A 20,478-nucleotide genomic window follows, 5' to 3' on the forward strand; every position below is an offset into this window, starting at 1 on the left:
ACCAACATGGCCGCCAAGACTGCTCCATTAGGGTTGTGGCCAACCTTCACGAAACATCATAAAAGACGGCCTAACGATCCTCAAATACATCACTGCCCGAGCGGCTGAGGACAATGATGAGGAAGGTGATGAGGATCCCGGCCAGGTCTCCATGACGACAGATAACCTGACAGGAATCTCTCAGTAGTGCAGCCTCAGGCTTTGGGCCTGTAGTTTCATATGATCAGCTCTCAGCCCAGGGGTACGATATTAGGGGATGGTTCTCAAATTATTGATGTGCAGTAATGGACCTTTTACGAGGAAGAATCGGTCGGCTTGCAATAGTCTCATGCTTTTATAACTGTTTTGTCAAAGAGTATCTGTCAGTATTGGGTGTCCATCTTTGCTGAAGAGCACCGATTGTTTTGGAGGGACGATCAGTTTAAATTGCACCTTACAAGATTGAGTGATCATCCATGATCATGAGTGGTAATCATCGGTAGTCATCAAGAGCAATCAGGAGTGATAAGGAGCGATCAGGAGTGATGGTAAGTGATAGAGAGTGATGAGCAATGATTAAGAGTGATTGGTTGTGACCATGAGTGATCGGGAATGATAGAGCGTGATCGTGCATGCTCAGCAGTGATCAGTACTGATGAGTGATCAGAAGTGATTGTGATTGCTTGGGAGTGATATTGAATGATTAAGAGTGATCAGGAGTGATTGTGATCTTAAGTGGTCAGCAGTAATTGTGAGTGATTGTGAATAATCCTGAATAATCGTGGGTGGTCGGGAAATATTGTGAGAGATATGGAGTGATTGTGAGTAAACGGGAGAAATATTGAGTGATTGTGAATGATATGGAATGATCGGCAGGGATCAGGAGTGATCATCAGCGATCGCCAATGATCAGGAGTGTTCATCAATGATCGGTAGTGATAGAAAGTGATTGTGAGTGATCAGAAGTCGGGAAGGGAGTAATCGTGAGTGGGTCAGGAGAGATTGTGAGTGATCAGGAGTGATCTTGAGTGGTCGGCAAAATTGTGAGTGGGTCAGGAGTGATTGTGAGTGATCAGGAGTGATGTCAGGACCTAAAACCCTCAGTCTATTTTCACAAATAGACAAACCTTCTTTTTGCAAGCCACACCTCTCCACCGCTTTTCAAGGCACCATACATGCCCCCATTTCTTCCCCTCTGAGGGGATGAGTAGAGGCCTTTTTGGACGCCACCTATTCTTCAGGGTGTCCCCTAATCCCTTCCTGTAAAATAACCACTGGGCCATTGTTTTTCATTGTTACTCACTTTCGCCCCTAATGTCTACCGGCGGCTTCACGTTCCTAACCATCACATACGTCACGTCTGTAGCGGATGTTTCTCCCCGGAAGCTTCTATGTTGGACATTACTGAAACTGCCCTCATGCACGGCAGGAGATGGCGACTCGGGGTCGTGGCCTTATGGTCGTACGTTCAATGCAGGGCGAGGGTCACTAATCGGTTTCTTCCTACTCGTGGCGTCTCGCACAGTAATATGGACTTTACCTCGCTGGATAATTAACCTCCTGATTAATTATAGACTAATGTCTCCTTATGCTAATTCTGGTAATTGAATGTCCAGGAATTGAAGGAGGGAAAAAAAGACAATTCTGCTAAAAGAGACATTAGAGCGTAACCTCAGACGAGAGCGCTCAGATCAGACATACAGGAGATGAACGGAGACACCAAGGACGAAGCAGACATCTTGTCAACCGGAAACAAGCGCCACGTTAGATGGTGTATGACTCCGCAGGACGTGGCCATCACCAGATGGGGGCGCTAATCTGTGGCACCACATACGGCACTGCCCCCATCAGTGCCAGGTCAGGGGGCTCCACTGGCAAACATTCAGATCACGTCAGTTTAATATCCAGTTTCAGGGTTTGAGGAGGAAACAGCCGCCGGCGCGGAAATACCGGTAATATTCCGCACGGATAACGACCTCATCTACACGTCCGCAGATTAATGAACAATCCGCACACTCCATTAACCCTACAGGAAGCGCCGGCTGGTCCCAGAAAGACCCAGAACCTGAGTGACCCGACCAAAGGCGACACAAAGGCCGGGAAATACAGGACACGGAACCTCAGAAACTACAGTGCGGGGAGGGGAGCAAATAAGTAAGATAGGGGCAACCAAGGGTGGTCACTACACCCAGCAACATAGATCATTGCCTCAGACTAAAGGGTCATTATGAAGCAAACCCAAAAAAGAATGTACAAGCTTAACACTTACTCAGGTTTACAGTCCAGAACATAGAAAGCAGCATTATAGTAGTTATATTCTTGTACATAGAGGCAGTATTATAGTAGTTATATTCTTGTACATAGAGGCAGTATTATAGTAGTTATATTCTTGTACATAGAGGCAGTATTATAGCAGTTATATTCTTGTACATAGGAGCAGTATTATAGCAGTTATATTCTTGTACATAGGGGCAGTATTATAGCAGTTATATTCTTGTACATAGGGGCAGTATTATAGTAGTTATATTCTTGTACATAGGAGCAGTATTATAGTAGTTATATTCTTGTACATAGAGGCAGTATTATAGCAGTTATATTCTTGTACATAGGGGCAGTATTATAATAGTTATATTCTTGTACATAGGGGCAGTATTATAGTAGTTATATTCTTATACATAGGGGCAGTATTATAGTAGTTATATTCTTGTACATAGGGGCAGTATTATAGTAGTTATATTCTTGTACATAGGAGCAGTATTATAGTAGTTATATTCTTGTACATAGGAGCAGTATTATAGTAGTTATATTCTTGTACATAGGAGCAGTATTATAGTAGTTATATTCTTGTACATAGGGGCAGTATTATAGCAGTTATATTCTTGTACATAGGGGCAGTATTATAATAGTTATATTCTTGTACATAGGGGCAGTATTATAGTAGTTATATTCTTGTACATAGGGGCAGTATTATAGTAGTTATATTCTTGTACATAGGGGCAGTATTATAGTAGTTATATTCTTGTACATAGGAGCAGTATTATAGTAGTTATATTCTTGTACATAGGAGCAGTATTATAGTAGTTATATTCTTGTACATAGGGGGCAGTATTATAGTAGTTATATTCTTGTACATAGGAGCAGCATTATAGCAGTTATATTCTTGTACATAGGGGCAGCATTATAATAGTTATATTCTTGTACATAGGAGCAGTATTATAGTAGTTATATTCTTGTACATAGGAGCAGTATTATAGTAGTTATATTCTTGTACATAGGGGGCAGTATTATAGTAGTTATATTCTTGTACATAGGAGCAGTATTATAGTAGTTATATTCTTGTACAGTATTATAGTAGTTATATTCTTGTACATAGGGGCAGTATTATAGTAGTTATATTCTGGTATATGGGGGCAGTATTATAGTTGGTACGGTATATATTGGTGCTCTATACCCTGCGCTCAGTCATGGCTCTTTGCACCGAGGTTTGGTTGTGATTTCTTTTTGGTTTGAGAGATTTATTTTTTTCCTTCCTCCCGTGACAACAAGGCGAGTTCACGCTGTGCTTCCTTCTATGTAACTGATTCATCAAGGACCGAATGATCTCACGGCCTGATAAAGCGGAGCGACGCTGGAACAGTCGGGAGCCCACACTGTCATGTGATGAAGAAAAGTCCCCGTGATGATTCTCAACATTTTCTATTGTGGAAATCTTATTTTGCGAGAAAACATTTTCCTCTTATAGAAGTGAGAAATAGGAAAAAAAGAAGGTTCCTATTTACCGATTTATAAGGTCTCGGCTTAGAACGCTCTGCGGGATCCTCCGCACCTCGTACGCGGCCCTTATTGACATGTAATTGGGTCTAGTAGCTTCCGTCAGTTTGTGGGGAAGAATAACGATGCGTGACTCAGAATGGGAGTGTGAACAGAGCCGACCGTGGAAACCAAGACATCTCGTATGTGCATATTCCACAATTCAGTGCTGGTATAACCTGGTCATCGGCTGTATACAGTGGTTTGTGAAAGTATTCACCCCCTTGGCATTTTCCCTGTTTTTGCTGAACAGCGATCTTCACGTCTGACCAGATTCTCCATTGGATTCAGGTCTGGGCTGTGACTCGGCCACTCCAAAACATTCACACGTTTCCACTAAACCAACTCTAGTGTTGCTTTAGCAGTTTGCTTTGGGTCATTGAACTTCCATCCCAGTCTCAAATCACTGACAGACTGAAACAGGATTTGCTCAAGAATATCCCTGTATTTCGCACCATCCATCTTCCTCTCGACTTGGACAATTTCCCCTGTCGCTGAAAAACATCCTCACAGTATAATACCGCCCCCACCATGTTTCACTGTAGGGATGGTGTTCTTGGGGTGATGAGCTGTGTTGGTTTGGCACCAGAGTTTACTTTGGTGGCCAAAAAGTGTAATTTTGGTCTCGTCTGACCACAGCACCTTCCTTCATACATTTAGGGAGTTTCTCACATGTCTTTTGGCAAAGTCAAAATGAGCCTTACAATTTTTTGTGTGTATGTAAAGGTTTTTACTGCCCACTCTTCCGTGAAGGGCGCCTCCATGGAGTTTGCACCCTTTTTTGATCGTACAGGCAGATACTCCAGTCTTTGGGAACTCTGCAGTTCCTTCATGGTCACTTTTGGTCTCTATGCTGCCTCTCTGATTAATGCCCTCCTTGCCCGGGCTGACAGTTTTGGTGAGCGGCCCTCTCTTGGCAGGTTTGTTGTGGTACCATGGTCTTTTCATGTGATGATAATGGATAATGGATTTGATGATGCTCCGGGGATCATCAGAGATTGGGATATTTTTTATAATCCAACCCTGACTTGTACTTTCTCAACAACTTTGTCCCTGACCTTTTTGGAGATTTCCTTGGTCTTCATGGTGTTTGGAGATCTCCTTGGTCTTCATGGTGTAGTTTGGAGAGCTCATTGGTCTTCATGGTATAGTTTGGAGATCTCCTTGGTCTTCATGGTGTTATTTGGAGATCTCATTGGTCTTCATGGTGTTGTTTGGAGATCTCATTGGTCTTCATGGTATAGTTTGGAGATCTCCTTGGTTTACATGATGTTTATTTGGAGCTCTCCTTGGTCTTCATGGTGTTGTTTGGAGATCTCCTTGGTCTTTGTGGTGTTTGGAGATCTCCTTGATCTTCATGGTGATGTTTGGAGATCTCCTTGGTCTTCATGGTGTTATTTGGCGATCCCCTTGGTTTTCATGAGTTGTTTGGAGATTTCCTTGGTCTTCATGGTGTAGTTTGGAGATCTCTTTGGTCATCATGGTGTTGTTTGGTTACTGGTTCCTCTTGTTAATGGCGATGCAGTCTTTTGCAAGCCACTGTATATTCTGTGTATAGTGTGTATGTACTGGTGGTATAACCTGGACATCTTCTATATATAATTTTATATCTACTGCTGGTATAACCTGGGTATATTCTGTATGTATTATGTATGTACAGCTGGTATAACCTGTGTATATTCTGTATATCGTGTGTATAAACTGCTGGGATAACCTGGTTATATTCTCTCTATCATTACATATGTACAGCTGGTATAACCTGGGTAAATTCTGTACATAATTTGTAAAGCACTGCGGAATATGTTGGCGCTATATAAATAAAAATTATTATTATTATATAATTATATATTTACAGCTGGTATAATCGGGTTATATTCTATGTTTAGTGTGTATGTACTGCTGGTATAACCTGGGTATATTCTATGTATAGTGTGCATGTACTGCTGGTATAACCTGGGTATATTCTATGTATAGTGTGTATGTACTGCTGGTATAACCTGGGTATATTCTATGTATAGTGTGCATGTACTGCTGGTATAACCTGGGTATATTCTATGTATAGTGTGTATGTACTGCTGGTATAACCTGGGTATATTCTATGTATAGTGTGCATGTACTGCTGGTATAACCTGGGTATATTCTATGTATAGTGTGTATGTACTGCTGGTATAACCTGGGTATATTCTATGTATAGTGTGCATGTACTGCTTGTATAACCTGGGTATATTCTATGTATAGTGTGTATGTACTGCTGGTATAACCTGGGTATATGCTATGTATAGCGTGTATGTACTATTGGTATAACCTGGGTATGCATGTACTGCTGGCATAACCTGGGTATATGCTATGTATAGTGTGTATGTACTGCTGGTATAACCTGGGTATATTCTATGTATAGTGTGCATGTACTGCTGGTATAACCTGGGTATATTCTATGTATAGTGTGCATGCACTGCTGGTATAACCTGGGTATATTCTATGTATAGTGTGCATGCACTGCTGGTATAACCTGGGTATATGCTATGTATAGTGTGTATGCACTGCTGGTATAACCTGGGTATATTCTATGTATAGTGTGCATGTACTGCTGGTATAACCTGGGTATATTCTATGTATAGTGTGCATGCACTGCTGGTATAACCTGGGTATATTCTATGTATAGTGTGCATGCACTGCTGGTATAACCTGGGTATATGCTATGTATAGTGTGTATGCACTGCTGGTATAACCTGGGTATATGGGTATATTCTATGTATGCACTGCTGCTTTCCATCACAGTGATGTCGGTGAATCTTCGCTCTGGCCATTTGCAGGTGAATCGAGGGCATTTGCCTTTATCCTCCAGCACAGCCGCTGCTTACGTCGGTGCAGCCACCATAAAATAATCTGTCTGATCGTATTTCCTGCAGAGTCATTTTCCTGCTGACTATTCCTTTAAAAAAAAAAAAAAAAAAGTTAGTTGAGATTTTTTTCTTTTTCTCTTTTCATACTCCATGTTTACTGTTATGTCTCGTACTGGGATAGTTCTCAAGCAGGAATGTTCCCATTCACTGAAAGCAAGCAGATATCTTCTAACTGGTGAAGAATCAAAACACGGTGGCTATTAGAAAGTAGCAGGACTCTTCATTCTACAGATATTAAAGATAATTTACAAAAAACTGTGGAACCCCTTTAAGAGGGTCATGGGCCCTTTAAGAAGGTAATGGCTTGGCTAATTGATGCAAGAGGGTCTTACAGTCTGGGTGGTCCTAACAGGGGTCATGCTGTCCCATGTGTCACAGAATACACTTGTCCTTTGCATTTGAGAGTGGAAATAGCCTCTACATTGTGGCCATGAGGTCTCGAAGAGGAACTCGGGTTACTTCATGTGAGGCCGAGGTCATACAGATTACATCAGGAGAAGCGGAGTTACACAAGGTTGAAAAAAGTTTATTAGCCAGAAATATATCAGAAGATCAGTGAATTGCTGGAACTTATAGTCCTTAAAGGGGATGAGCATATTACTTTTTTCTGTTCAAAAATAAGCATACTGTTCCTTTAAATAATTTTTTGCGTCATCTGCTCTCCATACCGGACGTTGGAAGACCCAGCTTTGCTCTGCCAAAGATGAACATTTGTTGGTCATGTGAAGCTTTTCAGCCAATCACATGATAGATAAAAAGCTGTGATTGGTTAAAAGGTACCTTAATCTGTAATATTTTTTTTACCCAGTGTAAATGCCGCTGTTCTCCTGAATCCGATGATCTTTTTCTTTTGTTCCTGCGCCTCTCTGTTCCTGAGATATGGACCCTTCTTCTCAATATATAAATTTAGTCTTTTTAGCAAAGTGGGCGTGGTCCCAATGAAGTCACCCAGAGAGAGGTGTCAATGACCTCCTACACAATTTAAATATTGGGAAGAGGAGGCCATATCTCAGGAAGAGAGAGGTGCAGGAACAAAATGGAAACACCACCGGATTCAGGAGAACAGTGAGATTCACAACTAGTTGAAAAATGTAAATAGTTATAGCAAGTGAAAACTCCCCTTTAAATGCAAATTTAAAGGGGAGTGCCACTTAGGAAGTCGGGACCCTAATTTATGGCTGAAAATGAACATAATCATAGAGGTCATTGCTCGAGGCCCAGGCTTGAGAGCTTAGCTGTGACCTTCTGATGCTTTTGAAATTGATAATGTGATGATATGGGGCATTTGATTGATGGCATTGCTGCAAAACACATATTTGCCTTATGGATAAATGTATCTTACATGAATCTTGTTTTTTTTTTTAGTTTGTCCTTCCTGTATGTTTGGAGGAACTAAATTACGCCATTGAGGGACCTGTCAACATGAGTACATCTACATCCAACCTGTTACCCCTCCTCACAGGTCACAGCCTCCCACCAAACCAGCCCACTCCCTTCCTGAAATACTCTGTGCTGATGGAAAACCCTGTTTTTCACACTGTAACACTCATACTGTATCCTCCCCATTACTATTCCATCCACATTGTAACTCATCCCCTTCCTTATTTCACTGCTTCCATCCTTGCTAAAGTCATCACATTACAGGTCACTGTTCCCTCCAGGACCAGCACACTCCCCTCCTGAAATACTCTGTACTGATGGAAAACCCTACTTTTCACACTGTAACACTCATACTGTATCCTCCCCATTACTATTCCATCCACATTGTAACTCATTCCCTTCCTTATTTCACTGCCTCCATCCTTGCTAAAGTCCTCACATTACAGGTCACTGTTCCCTCCAGGATTAGCACACTCCTCTCCTGAAATACTCTGCACTGCTATTTCCATCCTTCCCATATTGTATACGTAGATACAGACTGTTCTATCCCGTGGGAACATTCAGACAAGACAAGACTTGTGGTTCTGCCCCAGGTCTATCCCCAGACTCCCTTGCAGATGGTTAGATTGCAAGCTATTGGGGCAATGGTTTCAGGCCATACAAAATCTGATTTTTTGTTTTTTATGGGGTTATTTATTTTTTAGTTCGATTAGACAGCTGATGGAGGAAAGATCGGGAGTATTTATTAAAAAAGTGGAATGTATAAGGATGATCCTAAAAGTTCTGTGCCCCTATGCAGATCTGCCTGTGTAATGTTCATCACAATTAGTGGAGCAGTGCCCCTAGTGGTAGACTTTGGAATAGCAGCCATGTCAGCAGCGAGTCAACACTTCCATATAAATCCCTGCACAGCACATTGGGATCTATAGATTAAATCCTATAGGAATCCTCTGACTATCACTCCACCTAAAATGAATGGTGACGATGATGATGTTTGATGGCAATGCTACTTTTACCATTCACTTCTACTGAAAATTCAAACGAAGGGTGTGTATACTTGTGCAGCCATATTTATATTTCTCCAATGCATTTAAATCTCCTACCGTTTTGAGTACACAGCTCCTATGCGGACCTATATGTCTCCATGCGTAATTCGACCCTGAATTCATGTGTTACTCTCTCCAAATAGAAACTGCCATTTTGCGTATACAGTTCCTGCGCCGAGCTATATGCCCCCATACGTAACCCATAGCCTTCATTAAAAATCACTGACCGTTTTTAGTTTACAGCTCCTATGCACAGCTATGTGTCTCCATGTGTAGTTCGATCCTGCTGTCATTTGTTACTCTCTCCAGTACGGTTTTGAGTATACAGCTGCGATGCGGAGCTATGTATCTCCATGTGTAGTCTTATCCTGCAGTCATCTCTTGTTCTCTCCCTGGTTAAAAAAAATCTACCGTTTTGAGTATGCAGCCCTTATGCAGAGTTATAGGTCTTTGTGTATTTGATCCTGAATTCACATGCTTCTTTCTCTTAATAGCTGTAAAAAAAAAAAAAAAAACTACCGTTTTGAGTATACAGCTCCTATGCAGAGTTGTGCATCATCATGTACAGGCTCCAAATAGCTTTAATTAAAAATCATCTACCCTGTTGAATATACAGCTCCCCATACCGAATTACATAACTGCATCGATCAGACAACGCACGGTTTGTTTGTAGTCTGTAACCATGGAAACACAAAGCTCTGCATAGCAGCTGTATACAAAAAAAAAATGGACAATTTTTATTTTTTTTTTTAAAGAAAAGCTGCATCATTTTTTCTTCTTTTTTGGGGGACTCAATCAATGTTTTCAAAAGTCTACATCCCCTATACGAGGAGATATATAAATCAGACAAGCGACCTCTCAATGTTTGGGTGTGTAAACAGGGACGACTTACTGAGATATTATAATTATAATAGCTCAGGAGGAGGGGGAAGGCGAGGTTTTCACCCCGCTGGGGGACAATGCTCGGGCTGTGTTAATAATCCAGAGTCAGAGGCTGTTATTCCAGTGATTCATGTGACACAGACATGAGACTTACATCTGAAGTGCCATAATAAGACCGAAAACCCTCAGAGATAGCGCCTCACCGCAGGCACACACATCGCACATGTGATCGCAGGGTGACCCAGCCCAGGTTACATAACTACAGAGAGACGATTAAGAAATGTATCGGAGGAGAGATCGAGATAAACAGGACGGCGCCCTGGAGAGGCGAGACAGCCGATTGGCCAAAAAACACCCACATAGGTGTCTATCCATGTGTAAGATGTCTAGCTAACCTTAACGTTAATGTTTCCACCTTCTTAAGACTCATCAGTGCAATTTTTCAGCATTACAGTGCACTACGGTTAATCCTGTATCTACTGTAAAGGAGATAATGAGCCTTAATGCACGATTAATAATGTAGAAGAGTACTGTTTCCACCTTCTTGGGACTCATCAGTGCAATGCTTCAGTTATAAATTATACAAATCTGCTTGGAAATAGGTAGCAGCTAATACTTCAGTTTACCGATCAAAGGAATGGAATCTCATCTTGAGTTGACAAGGAGCCTTAATAGATATTTAATGCACCTCCAGCCGTCATATCACTGTTTACACCTTTTCAGAACTCATCAGTGCAATATTTCAATATTATACTGTACAGACCTACTTAGATATAAGGATCAGCTAATATTTCAGCAGCTTTTAATCTGTATCCACTGTATTGATGACAAATGGGCTTAAAATTTTTTAATAATAATGGAGTACTGTTTACACCTTTTTAGGACTCATTAGTGCCGGTAAAAAAAAAAATATGTAAATCTACATAAAACAGGTAAACGCAAAGAATGCAGTCAGTGACTAAATGGTTAAACTTTTAGCTAGAGATAACAATGAACTCAGTGCATGATCAACAATGTAGTATAGAACTGTTCACACCTTTTTAGGGCTCATCAGTGCAATATTGTAGTTACAAATTTAACAGATCTGCTTGGAAATAGGTAACATCTAAAATTTCAATCACTGACCAAATGGATGGAACCTTATGTGCATGTGACAATGAGACTGAATATGCGGTTAATGTACCTTTAGCCATCATATAACTGTTTGCACCTTCTTAGGACTCATCAGCGCCTGTATGACTTGAATTCTATAGCGCCACCTGTTGGAAGCAGAAATCCTACAAGTCATTATCGACCCTTTAAAAAGTGTATATGACTTAGGATAAAAGCCAAATCAGAATCACAATTTGCAGATATAGTGTTTCAGGGTATTGCAGCTCATCAGTGCAAAGTATGAGAACTGATTTGGCTATATAATGCAACTCTATGACAAAAAAAATCAATTAATTTAGTAAATGAAAGAGTGGTTAATCTACAGTGGATGTCACAATGGGCCTAAATGTATGATTAATAATGTAATATAGTACTGTTTACACCTTCTTAGGACTCATCAGTGCAATATTTCAGTTATAGATGGAATATGTAAATCTACTTAAAACCAGGTAAAAGTGAAGAATTTGGTCACTGAACAAATGGTAATGTGTTTATGTATAGATGACAATGAGCATAATGCAAGATTAATAATGTAGTTTAGTACTGTTTACACCTTCTTAAAGCTCATCAGTGCAATACTAAAAGAATGTAAAATCGATTATTTTAGTCTCTGATAAAGTGGTTAATCCTTTATCTACAACAGAGGCCACAATGAGCCTTAATGTATGGCTAATGTAACTTTAACTATTATATGACTGTTTACACCTTCTTAGGACTCATCAGTGCAAGTTCGGTCTTACATGAACAAACTTTAAAACAGGGAAAAGTTATGCATTTAGTCCCTGACCACGTGGATAATCCTATATCTACAATGGAGGTCTCAATGATCTTTAATGCATGATGAATAATGTCATTTAATACTGTTTACACCTTCTTAGGACTCATCAGTGCAATATTTTAGCTATGCATTATATAAATCTGCTTGGAAACAGGTAGCAGCTAATAATTCAGTTACTGACCAAAGGAATGGAATCTCATCTCGAGGTGACACTAAGCCTTAATATATGATTAATGTACCTATAACCATCATATGAATGTTTACACCTTGTTAGAACTCATCAGTGCAAGTAATAGATTATCCAAATATTCATAAAACAGGTAAAAAGCATGGACCAAAAGGGTACTTTTTTTCTGGAGATGACAATAGGTTTAATACATGCATAGTAATGAAATATAGTAATGTTGACACCTTCCTAGGACTCATCAGTGCAATGGATCTGATTGAACATAGGTTAAAACTAAATGTCCAAGTTACCATACGACTAGACCCATATATAGAGGTGACAATGAGCCTTAATAGATTATTAAATGTCTCTCTAGTCTCTACCCATCAGTGACTGTTTACACCTTGTAAGCACTCATCAGTGCAATACAAGTATGAAATATATACATCCATACAAGGAGGTATTGATAAATATTGATAATATTTCTAGCAGACAAAAATAAATCCTGTTCCTATGGACACCAGCATCAACTTTGTCAAATGCACGTGCTAAGTTTTAGTAGAAAAGGTTACGCCATTTTGAAATTGCGATTAAGAACGGTTAACCCTGTCAGGTGAAGAATGCAACTTCAGCGAAAACTTTCCAAACTATTACTTCCGAAAGGTGTAGTATTTTAAGCTATCCGTCTAATAAGTAACAAGGAGTCTTATAGTTCTCTCTCATCGTGACATTACTGTTTACACCCCGGAAAGTCTCATCAGTGCAAGACTTAGGTTCTATACAGTTGGTTTGATTGGCTATGTTTCCAGTCACTGACCCAATGAATAAACCTTCAATTAGAGGTGACAGTATCCCTCAACGCATGGATAAAATTTCTCTCTAACCGTTACAATACTGTTTGCACCTTTTTAGGACTCATCAGTGCAAGTAATGTCACTGATCTGTTTTCTAGTTTCACATTCTCCGATAGGGAAAAAGGGAAGAAAGCTGACATGAGCTTAACACCTGGATGGATATATGAACTCCTCCGATAGGGAAAAAGGCAGAATGTGGACATGCGCTTAATAACTGGATGAATATATAGATTCCTTTATGACTGTTTCCAACTTTTTAAGACTCATCAGCAAAAGTTACGGCACTGATCTTTCTGACCATAGCTGAAAGCTACTGTTCCGGTCATCAGTGGAGGTAAAGGCATAAAGCTGACAAGGAGCTTAATATCTGGAAGAACACATCGACTCCTCTCGGACTCTTCACACCTTGTTATACCTCATCAGTGCCGGTCACAACACTGTAATCAGCAGACTGGAATTATGTAAGTCCCAGCCGCCAGAGTTTGCTGAAATAGGTTACTTCCTGTCATCTTGAGTGGCAAGCAGTGTGTTACTATGACTTTAAAACTTTTTTTTCCAAATTAATGGTTGGTCACAGCTGCACAGAGGAAGCTCAAATCATTCCTCCTGCCTGATAGTAATAGGTGTAAGCTGCCTTGTTAGCAGCCAGATCTTTAAAGAGATATACCCACTCACTTGCTTGTCTAGTCCCCAGGGTGACTATGCTGTGTGACTCCTGCACCTCCTCTTTTGTCCACTAGGGGGCAGTACTGAGTCACTCTTATGACTTTTTTTGCAGCCATCTTTCCCTCTGCAAAGCAGAACAAGCAGTGTAAGAGAAAGCAGGGGAGAGGGACGGAGCTGCTGCAGCTTCCTCTGACTTGGAACTCTCTAAGTCTGGATGTCCCCCGCTTTGAGGAGAAGCCCACAAGACTCAAACCCTGCAGATTAGAAGCCTCAGCAGCCGCCATGGATGAAGCTATCCACAGTTTGCAGGAGAGACAGTTACTGGAGCACAGAGATTTCCTGGGGTAAGGCTATTTCTTGGACTTGGAGCTCCTGGTGTTGACTGAGAAGTGAAGTCCAAGCCTGACCGTCTACTAACCTGTCACTTCTTTGCAGGATGGACTACCCCTCCTTATACCTGTGCAAGCCCAAGAGGGGAATCAAGAGAGACGACAGCAAGGTAGGAAGTTTTTTTTCTATTTCTAATAACCGGGAAGGAAGAAGGGTGGTTGTGATCCCAGACAGTAGATCTGACTTGCACGGAATCCTAAGTGTCTGTCTCGATGGACCCAATGCATCACCGGAACCTTTCGTTTATTATCTCATCTTCTCGATAGGAGACCTACAAACTGCCTCACCGGCTCATTGAGAAAAAGCGTCGAGACCGGATAAATGAATGTATCACGCAGCTCAAGGATCTTCTGCCCGAACATCTCAAACTCACGGTAAGGTCTCCACTTGGCGTCTTGTAGTCATATATAATTAATAGCCATGAATATTTCAGAAAGCCCATTGATCCATCGAGGAGAGTCATTTGTGTGTGTGCCACGTTGAGCTGCCGGGATCATTGCCCCTTATCAGTGGAACGAGTTCCCGGTATTCCCATGTTCTGCCGGCAGCCGGCTCGTCTGGCGTTGGTGGAGAGGGAAGGAGAAGCTGGCCGTTGGCACTGACATTGACGTTTTTGTATTGCAGACGTTGGGGCACTTGGAGAAAGCGGTGGTGCTGGAGTTAACTTTAAAACACTTGAAAGGTTTGACGTCCCTGACGGAGCAGCAGCATCAGAAGATCATCTCATTACAGAACGGTAAGTCCTGCTTCACGCCTTCTCTGGGTCGTTGACAGCTTTTTTTTTTATTTATATAGAGCTGTGCTATCCCTTTATAATTTCCAGAATAAGTCCAAACAGATCGGGGTCGTTATTCTGTGGGTGGTCTCAGTTATTTGACCAATTTGCGTACATTTTTGAAGGTTGCCCTAACAATCCTGACGGTCGATTTTGGTTATCCTGATGATCATAACGATTCAGAATTAGATTGTGTCTACCATAAAAGATCACAAAAAGTTGTTGATGGTTTTATAATTGGGGTGGTGGGACGAGAGAGGGAGAAAAATAAACGTTGGGTGATTTCTTACCGTATCTAGGCTCATCTAAGTCAATGATTGGGATGTGTGTTACTGGGGAAGCACAGAGCTGGGGACTTACAGTTGGGTTTCTTCACGTGTGGTGGATTCATGGGGGCAGCCGATAAGCAGATGTCGCTTGTTGACTTTACTCCTTGTCTGTGTTTGCTATGAACAGGAGAACGTTCCATGAAAACTCCCATCCAGTCAGATCTGGACGCTTTCCATTCCGGCTTTCAGACATGTGCCAAAGAAGTCCTGCAGTACCTCTCCCGGTTTGAGAGCTGGTCAGCCCGGGACCAGAGGTGTACCCAGCTCCTCAACCATCTCCATACTGTGTCCAGCCAGATCCTGCCCAATTCTCAGCTCCTGTTACAGCAGATCCCTGGCGGCAAAGCACCTTCACTGTCCCCGTCTCGAGGGGATCAAAAAGTTGAAAGCCAAACAAACTGCGTGCCGGTCATTCAGAGGACACAAAACCTGGAACTGAGTGAGAATGACACTGATACTGACAGTGGGTACGGGGGCGAGGGGGAGAAGATGGACACTAAAGCTGAAGGACAAAGTGTTGGCAAGAGCCAAGAGGCCAACAATGTGACCATCAAACAGGAGCCTCTGGATGAACCATCGCCTAAAAGGTTTAAGGCGGAATGTTCGGGATTGGGGATGCCGGCCGCAGTCTCGGATCCCATTTTAAGACCCGATGCCAATCTTCTCAACACTTTGATGGCATTTGGAAGTGGTCCTTTTGGTCAACAAGCACCTTTCTGTTTACCCTTTTACTTCATTTCGCCAACGGCGGCAGCTGCAGCCGCGGCATATATGCCTTTTCTAGACAAGGGGGGTTTGGAAAAATACTTGTACCCAACGGCTGCCCCAATCCCTTTCATCTACCCAGGCATCCCGACCCAGGCAGGAAGCACGTTCCCATGCCTTTCCTCAGTCCTGACCCCCGAAAAGATGCCAGGTTGCTCCTCAACCTTACTGTCAGAGCTCTCGGCATCAACTTTCCAGGCTGGTGGTCCTACCTCACTGGCCACCGAGGATCTTCGGGAGCCATTACAAGACCTCTTGCAGCCTTCTAAGGAGAACTGATTTTAAGACACTGGGAAATGAAGCAAAAAAATCTATATACTTTTATCTATATATATATATATATATGTATAAGGAGCCTCTCATTTTTGTAGAAAGTATCGAAGTATCTTACTGGATCAACATTAGGGTTGTATATTGATGGGACGGTTGATGGCTGCTTTAAATTAACTCACAAAGTGCTGGTTTAGACAATCGGAGGTTGCTGACCTCCATATGGAGAACATGTAAGTGTGAACATACTTTTAGCATGACCCTTCCCCGACCCCTGGCAAAAAAGAAGAACCAAAGTGAAATTTAAAAAAAAAAATTCCAAAAAAGTTTACAAAAATTTCCTATTGGTAAATTAGTTTACGGTTTGACAGGCTGAACAGTCTTTGGGCAGAATCATCGTATATAGAATGTATAATGACAGGGATGACCCTCGTCTAGCGAGAGAGACCAGGTGGGATGACCCTCGTCAAGTGGTGACCCAAAAACAGCTTCACCGTGAGATAAAAAATATCTAGAAAATGTCATGTATTTCTCACATTTAAATCTTTTGTACCTTCCATAAATGGGAAGAGAAATCAAAATAAAAAATAAAAATAAAAAAAGCTAAATTTGGAGACTCATAGGTTGGGAGGGGGGAATGTTAGGATAAAAATCAGTCTACTTGTCCAAAAAGTTAAAAAATACAATATAAAATAAAAAATTATATTTTGTCTATGCCACATAATTTTGGGTTCTTTTTTGAAAAATTTTTTTCCAAAATTTCTGTAAAGTCTTTCACTTCCAACTATAAAAAAAAAAAATATTTCTCAGGATAAAAGGGAGTCTGAAATAATCCTAAAAGCTAAAAATCACAATATTATTATACAAAATAAGAAATAAATTATGACAATTTTTTGAAATCTCAAACAAATTCCCAAAATTTCTGTAAAGTTTGTTGAGTAAAAAAAAATAAAAATCTTTATCCCTTGCTACTTGAAAATATGTTACTTTTTTAGGATAAAAAATGAGTCTAAAATAGTCCCAAAAGCTAAAATTATCATCTAAACATAAAAATGAAAAAAAAATTAAAATTGTGACACATTTTTGGAATTTCCAAAAAATTCGAAAAAATTTCTGTAAAGTCTGACAAGTAAAAGAAAAACCTTCCTACTAGAAAGTAAGCTAAAAGTGAGTCGAAAATAGTCCCAAAAAGTTGGAAATGCAACATAAATAGACAAAAATAAAATACTTTTGAAACCATGACAAATTTTCGAAATTTCAAAAAAAATTCCAAAAATTTATACTGTCTGTCAATTAAAAATAAAAGATATATATCGCTTCCTACTAGAATTAAAAAAATACCAAAAGTCCCGACTAAAATAGTCCCAAAAAATGTAAATAATGTGTACAAATAAAATACTTAAAAAAAAATATAGAACATTTTTGGAATTTAAAAAAAAAAAAAAAATTCCAAACGTTCTATAAAGCCTACCAAGTAAAAAAAAAAGATATTTATTCCTTTTTTTTTTTCTTTTACTTTTTTTTAGGATAAAATGGAGTCTAAAATAGTTTTCAAAGCTTAAAACACTCTCTAAACATACAAAAATAAAAAAAATTGACAACATTTTTGTATTTTAAACAAATTCCAAAATTTTTGGCCAACTAAGCAAAAAAGAACTTTATTCTTTTATAGTAGAAAAATAACTTTTTTTTTAGGATAAAGGCTTGTCTAAAAAAGTCGCAAAAGCTAAAAGTACCATCGAAACACATACAGAATAAAAAGCTGTAAAATTTTGACAAAATTTTATTTTGAAAAAATTTTGGGGAATTTCAAACATTTCTGTAAAGTCTGTCAAATAAAAAAAAAATCTAAAATAGTCTCAAAAAGTTAAAAATACAACAAAGTGATAACAAGTATTTGAAAAATTGAACACAAATTTTTTAAGGATTTTTTCAATAGACACCTGTCGACTAACGAGTGCAGACGAGTAATTAATCCTGGCGATGTAATGCCGTAACCTGTTATATAAGCGAGGTGTAATTATACCTTGTCTGACGGAGAGAGAATATTGTGTTCTCAGTTCTCCTTTCTCCGGAATGGGTTCATCCAATATATTATGTAATCCACCTCTTACGTAGATGATTTAATCCGCCAAAAAAAAAAAACACGTGACCTGCGGATGTTTCCTGTCCGTGGGCCGGTCATACTCAACGCCTCCATTCCTTATAGACCCACAGCACGGAGTATTTTCTAACATCTCGGGCCAGAGCCATCTCTATGGAATGTTAATGTTGGTCTTGTATCCTTAGGTTTGAAAAAAAAAAAAAAATTATAATTTTTTGCTTTTTTTTGTAATTTTATTTTGTTCCGCTGTAAAAAAACAAAAACAAACAAAAAAAAAAAAACACACAAAAGCTGACGTGTTTTAAAAACAGAAAAAAAAAGTGTTAAAAACTCAAAATCCCTCTAAACTTTTTGAAACTTTTTATTTTTCGCTGGAGTGAGTTAAAAAAAAAAAAAAGTAAAAAAAAAAAAAAATTTTTTTTTTTTTTTTTTGCTATGTCGGGCTTTAGATTCTGAATTCTGGTTTCTAGTTGCACTTTAATCGTACCGGTTTCTTAAGTTCCACTTGATAAACTTTTGCACTTGACGTCCTGACGATGATTTCTTCTTTTTTTTTTTTTGATACTTGAAAGTGGAGTTTAGTGAAAAAAATAAATAAAAAAATAAATAAATAAATCTATTTAAATTATCCCCCTTTCCCCCCCCCCCCCAAAAAAAAATAAAATAACGGTAGCACTTTATTGGTTGACCGGCCGCGAGTGGGGAGATGATGTTTGTCCGATGTCTCTTTAAGAAAGCAGCTTTGAATGGGAGGTAAAAAAAAGTGCGAAGACCCCAAAAAATGTTTTATAATATATTTGCTCCAAAAAAAAAACTAAACACAAAAAAAAACAAAAAGTGCACTGAAAAAAAAAATATTTATATGTAGCCTAAAAGAGTTATTACTGAATCGATAAACTGGAAAGGTGGACTAAAAATTTCCACCAGTTGGTGATGGGGAGAATACGAGTCCCAGCATACCCTGTTACCATCTTAGAAGGGTACTATGGGGGGCTTCTTGGCTGTTAACGTCTTGACCACTGGAGACAATTGTGTGCGCTTTTCTGACAGCAGATGGATAGAGAAAAAAAAAACAAAAACAAAAACCATTCCACCGAGCAGTGTTTTGTTCTATAAACTGGCAGGGAAAGGAGAATTCCTGCCCCTAAAAATGCCCTCGACGGGGCCACGCTGAATGTCAATGTGGTGCTGAGCACCTGTTTACTGGACTCTGTCTCTTTAAATAAAGTTTTTGCTTTTTTTTAATATTACATTTCTATACATTTGATTTGTTAATGTGAAAAACAAACAAGTCGTTCCAAAAAAATCTGACCAGAACCAATGGGGGCCGAGGTGTCTTCGTTCTGTCCCTTGGTATTAGTGAAAGCCCACCTGTACCATTCACAAAGGAAAACTCTCCTGCTTAACAATTTCCATATTATTGCGCACAGGGGGCAGTATTATAGTAGTTATATTCTTGTACATAGGGGCAGTATTATAGTAGTTATATTCTTGTACATAGGGGCAGTATTATAGCAGTTATATTCTTGTACATAGGAGCAGTATTATAGTAGTTATATTCTTGTACATAGGAGCAGTATTATAGGAGTTATATTCTTGTACATATGAGGCAGTATTATAGTAGTTATATTCTTGTACATAGGGGCAGTATTATAGTAGTTATATTCTTGTACATAGGAGCAGTATTATAGTAGTTATATTCTTGTACATAGGAGCAGTATTATAGTAGTTATATTCTTGTACATAGGAGCAGTATTATAGTAGTTATATTCTTGTACATAGGGGCAGTATTATAGTAGTTATATTCTTGTACATAGGAGCAGTATTATAGTAGTTATATTCTTGTACATAGGGGCAGTATTATAGTAGTTATATTCTTGTACATAGGGGCAGTATTATAGTAGTTATATTCTTGTATATAGGAGCAGTATTATAGTAGTTATATTCCTGTACATAGGAGGAAGTATTATAGTAGTTATATTCTTGTACATAGGGAGCAGTATTATAGTAGTTATATTCTTGTACATAGGAGCAGTATTATAGTAGTTATATTCTTGTACATAGGGGCAGTATTATAGTAGTTATATTCTTGTACATAGGAGCAGTATTATAGTAGTTATATTCTTGTATATAGGAGCAGTATTATAGTAGTTATATTCCTGTACATAGGAGGAAGTATTATAGTAGTTATATTCTTGTACATAGGGAGCAGTATTATAGTAGTTATAT

General features: G+C 39.4%; 1 protein-coding gene across 2 annotated transcripts; it reads left to right on the plus strand.

The window, feature by feature from the left end:
- Nucleotides 1-10,358: 10,358 nt before the first annotated feature.
- BHLHE41 (basic helix-loop-helix family member e41) lies at nucleotides 10,359-19,499 on the plus strand. 2 transcript variants are annotated; one of them, XM_069763098.1, is made up of 6 exons: nucleotides 10,359-10,377; nucleotides 13,729-13,960; nucleotides 14,052-14,115; nucleotides 14,273-14,380; nucleotides 14,631-14,742; nucleotides 15,238-19,499. In XM_069763098.1, the coding sequence occupies exons 1-6, from the start codon at nucleotides 10,374-10,376 to the stop codon at nucleotides 16,152-16,154; spliced, it is 1,437 nt and encodes a 478-aa protein (XP_069619199.1). In that variant the 5' UTR covers nucleotides 10,359-10,373; the 3' UTR covers nucleotides 16,155-19,499. The 2 variants fall into 2 exon arrangements, with proteins under 2 accessions (XP_069619199.1, XP_069619198.1); XM_069763097.1 differs by lacking the exon at nucleotides 10,359-10,377 and having other exon boundaries at nucleotides 13,548-13,960.
- Nucleotides 19,500-20,478: the final 979 nt, after the last annotated feature.

This window comes from Ranitomeya imitator, chromosome 4 (genome assembly GCF_032444005.1).
Source record: "Ranitomeya imitator isolate aRanImi1 chromosome 4, aRanImi1.pri, whole genome shotgun sequence".
In the NCBI taxonomy this organism is placed as follows: domain Eukaryota; kingdom Metazoa; phylum Chordata; class Amphibia; order Anura; family Dendrobatidae; genus Ranitomeya; species Ranitomeya imitator.